The 6490-nt window shown below is 50.7% G+C and overlaps 1 protein-coding gene across 2 annotated transcripts in view; it reads left to right on the plus strand.

The window, feature by feature from the left end:
• The window catches only part of Txnrd1 (thioredoxin reductase 1), a 38272-nt gene extending 33052 nt beyond the window's left edge, over positions 1 to 5220 (plus strand). For both annotated transcript variants that reach the window (XM_041666549.1, XM_041666541.1), the window contains exon 15: positions 3464 to 5220. In XM_041666549.1, coding sequence (XP_041522483.1) covers positions 3464 to 3526 — 63 coding nt within the window. In that variant the 3' untranslated portion in view covers positions 3527 to 5220. The remainder of the gene's footprint in view (positions 1 to 3463) is intronic.
• Positions 5221 to 6490: the final 1270 nt, after the last annotated feature.

The following is a 6490-nucleotide window of genomic DNA, read 5'->3' on the forward strand; positions in this document are numbered from 1 at the left end:
GAGTTGAAGGCTAGCCTAGTCTACATAGCAAGCTCTAGGCCAACCAGGGCTACATAGTGAGATCCTGTCTCAAAGGAAGAAAAAACAATAACAAAACCCCTCACAACTTTTATTACGATAATGCCCTAAAGTTTTCCCATGGTGATTATTTTCTGTCTAGTTAGTTGCCTGGAAAAGCCTCGAAGCTGAAGATGGTGTGGGCCTCTGAGCTTAGAAACACTGAGCCAATAATAGGAAGACTGGAAACTTCCTGGTCCCGGCCTCTGGGTGTCAGTGTTCCCTCACTGTCCCCGATTATCCAGGCTTGAATGCTGCTGCCGTATAGGGTTTATAAGCTGAGTGTTAAGTGAAGGACTCAGTGGTTTAGGTGTGGGCTGATAATGGTGATGTTTGTGTATAACAGCCGCATGCTACGCTGTGTGTGTGTGTGTGTGTGTGTGTGTGTGTGTGTGTGCGCGCGCGCGCGCATGTAGGAGGCCTGTGTTTGTGCATTCCTAGTGGTTATAGCTGCAGTTCATGACTGGTTGGTTTCTGTTTCCAGTGGTGCTTGGACACCTGAACTCTTTGAACACGTGAAAGCCAGTTTTGAAAAGACACGGAAAGGGAGGGGCCGAGGAAATGGCTCAGTGGGACAAGTGCCTTTTGCTCAAAAGCGGACCTGAGCACTCTGATGTGGTGGTCTGCCTCTGTGACCCCAGGACTGGGGTGGGGGCTTGTCAAAGGCTCAGGGAATGGAAGCAGGTGGATCCTGGCAGCGGGTTCAGTGAGAGACTGTCTAAAAATAGAAGGTGGGAAGCAACCTAGTGCTCACCTCCGCATGCACAAGGCCATTGGTTCAGTCCCAGCACTTACCTGGGCATGGCAGCACATACCTGCAATCCTAGCCCTTAGGTAGAGGCAGGAGAATCGGAAGTTCAGTCATTCTCAGCTACATAGTGAATTTATGCACCACATAGGTTAAAGACCCCATCTTTAAAACAAACCAGAATGCAGACACAGGAAAACACAGAGCTTCTGTCATTAGGAATGTGTCCTGCTCCAGACTGTCGGCAAGCATCAACTACTGACCTGTTCTCCAAACAGGCACAGCAGAGTTGGGGCATGAGCCGTGGCAAAGCATCTAGACCCTGTCATTTGCCACTGCGCCCGCTGAGTCGGTGGCCGCTCTCCCTAGGGTTCTTCCCGCACAGAAGGAGCAGCTTCCCTGGAAGGCCTTGTTTGTTGGTGTATCATCCTTGCCTGTGATCTCTGACTAGAAATTAGAATTTTAACAAATCAAAGGCTTTCCGACTGCAGAAATCTTTTTTTATGGGAAAGGGTTTGATCTAGAAAAGTGAAGTTGGCCTCTCAAAGGCACGTCTCTGCTGAAGGCTGAGCTGCTTCAGGTAGCTGAGGCAGTGTCCAGACACTTGGTGTCCAGAGTGTGGCCCCGTGTGGTCCCGGGGATGGTTGTTATGCCCTTGAGAGAAAGGGATGGAAATAAAGAGAAGGGTTCAGAAACTGGAGTGATCACAGTTTAATAATACAAAATGAGTGCTAATTTACATGTCTTTTAAGATTTCATTTTCCTAATGCGTTTTATTGAATCTCACGAATGTCAGTCCACAGACAGATAGACGTGATGGCAAATTAGAGGCCGGTCCTGAGCTGGCGTGAATTGTTCTGAAGTGGCCACGGCACCCGGGCCATGACTGCCATGCAGGAGAACACTAAATGAACAACCTGCTGCCATCCCTCTACACCCCAAGAAACAAAATTAAACTTGCAGGTGTCGGGAGCCAAGAGTCTGTGGGAATGGATTCTCTTGTTCATTCTCCTACCCCCGTAGCGGGAAGTGCTCTTCTGATGGCGTCTTACATTATACACAGTGCCGTCATCCTAACGGCTATTTTCATTATCACACATTGTCCCTGTCTCATCCATAACGCACATTTTTTAAACAAAGGAATTGTGTTTCTTTTCAGAAACAGTTGGGCTGGCTCACAGAGTGTCAGCATCGAGTGTAAGGGTGCTAATGAGCCTTGCAGAATTCGGTGCGAATGGACCTTTTTCTGTCGTTACAAAAGGGATTGCCTACTTCAGGGATTTCATATTCTTGCTAACAAAGATGAATTCCCTATTACAGTCCCTTGGCTTTGACTGTGAATTAGTCCTATTTTAGGAGTTGGGCTCTCAAGCGTGAATTCGCACACCGCAGCTGGTTTGTATGAAAAGGCCGTGTCTCTGCCCGAAGGTTAAGCCAGAGCAAGGGCTTTTCAGGATTAGGAACCTTCTTTCGTACATAGGCTGCTCGACTGGTTCCCGCTGCTCTGGTCCATGTGTGTCAAGACGGCCTTGATTTCTTGCTCTTTTCTCCCTGTACTAAGTAATGGTTCGTCTGTGAGTCGTGGTATTCGGAATGCCGACAGGGGAACTGCTCTGAGCTTCAAATAAGTCTGGGTGACTGTGAGGTCCTGTCTCAGGTATATGGGTCAATAAGTAAGTTAGTCTTTGAGAACCAGTGAAGGTATTTGGCAGGAAATTATGTTCCAGAATATGCTAGTGAGGTATATGCCATCCCTGTCAGCTTTCCCCAGACCCTTCTAAATGCACTGTGGTCTTCAGTTTAAGGGGGGTCTGCTGGGCAGGGGCGGTGGAGCCTGTTGGTCACAGTTTAAAGTCCCCTCTGCTTGTGCTGACGTCTGAAATAGTGAGAGGGCAGGAAGAGCCTACCATGTCGTTAGCATATGATTTTTGTGAGCAGAGTCAATAGGGGCCGACCTGGTGATTGAACCCCGAGAACTTCACAAGAAAAGAGGGTGGAGTGAGACAAACTCCTGAGAGGAGCTGGGAAGAATTCAGCCATGGGCACACTATGCTTACAGTAAAGTCATTGGCGGGTCGGGCGGGGGTGGGGTCCAGTTCAGGAGATTGCCTGTGTCTGTGTACCCACAAGGAGCTGCTCCCAGAATCAGCACCGAATACTGACAACAGAAGCTAAGGTGGAACTCAGCAGAGCTTTCTGGCTATTGTGATGTTCGTACATCAAGGCGGGGCAGTCTGTAAGGTGACCTGGGTCTACAGGGTCTCACCACAGCTCAGCCGTGGGCAGATAGCTACAGAACAGGACCAGAACACGGGAGCACTGCTGTGGGGACAAGAGGAAAGGGGGTGGGTGACACTAGCAAGAGACACGACAGTTCCTTCCATGGCTTTGATCTGTACGAGCTGGGGTTAGCTCTCCAGTGTGTAAGAACAAGGGTAGGGAGTCCCTCCTAACCACTAGCTTGTTGCACACGTATGAAACGACTCATTTTAATGCAGCTCCTCCTTTGTCCTCTGGAGTACTAGAGGACGTCCATGTTGGACTCACTCTGTCCTGTTCCTTTCACCGCCACCTAAGTCGTAATGCGCGAGGTGCTGCGTGTGGGCTCCTTTGCCCAGAGGTTTGAAACTTCTTCCTCTTTCCTGGTCTTTGCTGCAGATATTCACCACGTTGTCGGTGACGAAGCGTTCTGGGGGAGACATCCTCCAGACCGGCTGCTGAGGTTAAGCCCTGGTGTGGATGCTGCTGCAGGACTACAGACCACACCGCCTTGTTCCCTTGCCCACATCCAGGTGAAGTTCAGGAAGACTCCTGGGCTCCCGGCACCTACCCAAGGTGCTGTCCTACGGCCACCAGGTCCCTGGGATCTCGTGGGTAGGAGGTGGCAGGTAGGAGGTGGCAGCATCACACTGGGGTCACCTTGACGGACTCAGACAGACATTTCGGCAGCGCATCAGGAGATGCGTCCATGAAGTCACCAGCCTCAAGCCCTCGCGGTGGGCAGTGACAGATCAGCTGTCGGACCTGTCCAGCTCGACCTTCCCTTAGGTTGTGTAATCTCCTTCTCACGCTGTCTTATGTCGATTCTCGTTTTCATTTTTTTCCCATGGGGTCAATGACACTAGAGATAGGGAATGTTAGCAATCAGTTTTGTCTAATAGCATGTCTAATGTGGCTGGACTGGCCACAGTCTTAGTGTGTAGAAGGGGGATGAACTGGCTTACGGGAGCCACACACGTTTGTCCCAGGAAGAGCAATTGCCCTGTGACTAAAATACACTCATGGTTTTGCTGACCCGTGTAGCATCATCTGTTTTGGTAAGGCTTATGTCCCAAACCAGAGAGACCGCGGTCCACTTTGCAAGTTTCCCAGCTGCGCACAGCGCTGAAGCCGCTTAGGAAGGGAGGTGGTGACTTGGCCGGACTTCTCAGCTCTGTTGTGCGGCCCTCGCTGTAGGGTAGATTTTTGCCAGCACGGGATGTAGGACAACAAACGTCTTTCTCGATATGGTTTATTGTCCTTTGGTCTGAACCAACTGAGATTGTCTGCAATGGAGAATGCTTTATCTGCTTTAAACTTGGGGTTTCTGGGAGGTGGATTTGGTTTTTAGCTTCTGTCCCCTGAGAGCTACATTCGTAGGCAAGCAGCTCTTTCCAGACACAGCACATAAATCTTGTGAGGTAATTACTTTTGTGAGGAAGCTGTTCATAATGTAAGTTATTATTATTATCGAACACAGGTGGATGTGAAGGATTTTCAATGAAAAACCAACTGGTTTTTCCCTTTTCTTTTGAACCCAGTGGAACTCTGGCGGTACTGCCGCTGGTGTTTTTGCAGCGTGATTTTAGCTCCTGGGTTATGTGACCGTGAACAGTCTGAGGGCTGTGTTCACACCGTCTTTCCCACTATAAACAGCCATCAGGCCACCAGCCCTGGTCCTGTAGCTCCTTTTCTTGCCCTCCCCCTTCACCCATCTCTACCTGCAGTACTGACTGGTGTTTCCCAGCACACTCTGGGCCACCTCAGGGAACCTGTGCCTGTCCAGTGTTCAGCACCTTCCTGGCCCCACGAGGCTCCCGCACGTCCTCATCCCATCAGCTCATGTGAAGACGATAGGAAGAGGAGCGAGGATAGGGGACCCGAGGGGAGTTGATTCTGTTCAGTTTTATTTATTTATTTTTAAACATTTTTTCTCCCAAGTCTGCCAGTCTCAGACTAGAACGACAGTGTAGGGTTAACTGTTCCTAATCATGTTGTGATTCTCTTAGTGGAACGGAATGTTCCGCCCCCACGAGAAGGAATGGTCTTCTTGTTTATGTTCTGTAATCGCACAATGTACTGTAACTCAGATTCCAATTCCATGTATTTTTGTTACAAATTTTCTGGGAAAAAAAAACGTGAACGAGTAAAAGGTGTTACTGTGTGCCTTATTGAGTGATGGTCGGGCTTTTGATGCTGCGGGGAGCCGAGCAGGCCCACGGCTTTGTATAGAAGGCTGACATTTGTACTAAGCCTCTGGTGCTATGCTATTGCCTGGGCTCTCTCAGCTGAGGTCTCCCTATAGGGTGCTGGTCCTTCAGTTACCTCTTCTGGTTCTGACTGGCCTGTCCACCCTGGTCTTCCAGGAGGCAAAGCTATCCACACCATTGAATCACAGAGCTGGTGCCTCTAGCGTCTTCCTGTCACTCAGCTCACATTCCCCGCCCCTGGACATGCAGTCTCTGGTTTCAGTGACGCGTTCGCTGGTGATGTCACAGATCCTTTGCTCCACGCACCGGGTATTACGCAGAAGCAACCCCCATTTGGGGTTAGTTCTTAGCAAGTATCTTCCCGAAACGTATTTGCTTTTCACCGTGAACAGCTATAGGCTGTCGTCAGTAATAGCTTCATGCGTGCCCTGAAGCGTGTGCCAGACACGGGTAGACATGCTGGCTGGCTTCCACACCACAGCCCCGAGAGGATGATGATTGGATGGCTTGATCCGCAGCACCCGACTGGAGGTGTGAGTCACTTCTTTCAGGATTTTCGTCGTCAGTTTGTGGTACACCAAGCTACGGAGGCCAGGCCTGTGGCACCAAACCCCAGCCTCAGTCCCCTTCCCACACTGCATCTCCGACAGGAGGGCATCCTGGGCTGCGCGTCAATCCGCGGTCACACACTCTCACAGCCACCTGGACTCGGACGCTCCAACAGTCTACCCCTGCCCCTCACTCCCGAACCGAAGCAGACCTTGCTCCTAAACCACCCTCGAGCTCTCAGGCATGCAGTGAGGCCCAACTCTGCCAACTGGGCTTGCCATCCACTCTCTGTCTCCAAATACACTGCTGGCTTCCCTAAAAGGTCACTCTGTATTGCCCCAGCCTCCACCGTCTCCTCTCGGGGTTCACGGCATTGTTTCAGTGACTGCGTGGAGCTGGTCGATCATCCCTCTCCAGTCTTTCACCTCCGAGCCTCCAGCAAAGGCCCTGCACTCTGCAAGTTGGCGTAACTGGCTTGGCAGGAAGGTGCAGCTTGGATCAGGACCCATGGGAGGTGGACGCAGAGGAAAACCGGGTCAGGAACCCAGTATACTTTCCACAGTCGTGAGCGTGGTGAATAACCTTACCAGAGAGCAAAACGCACGTGCACGTGTGTGTGTGTGTGTGTGTGTGTGTGTGAGTGGTGTGTGTGTGTGTGGTGTGTGTG

The sequence above is a fragment of the Microtus oregoni genome, unplaced genomic scaffold (assembly GCF_018167655.1).
Source record: "Microtus oregoni isolate MIOR12 unplaced genomic scaffold, Mior012 000001F_ref0000356, whole genome shotgun sequence".
Classification (NCBI taxonomy): Eukaryota; Metazoa; Chordata; class Mammalia; order Rodentia; family Cricetidae; genus Microtus; species Microtus oregoni.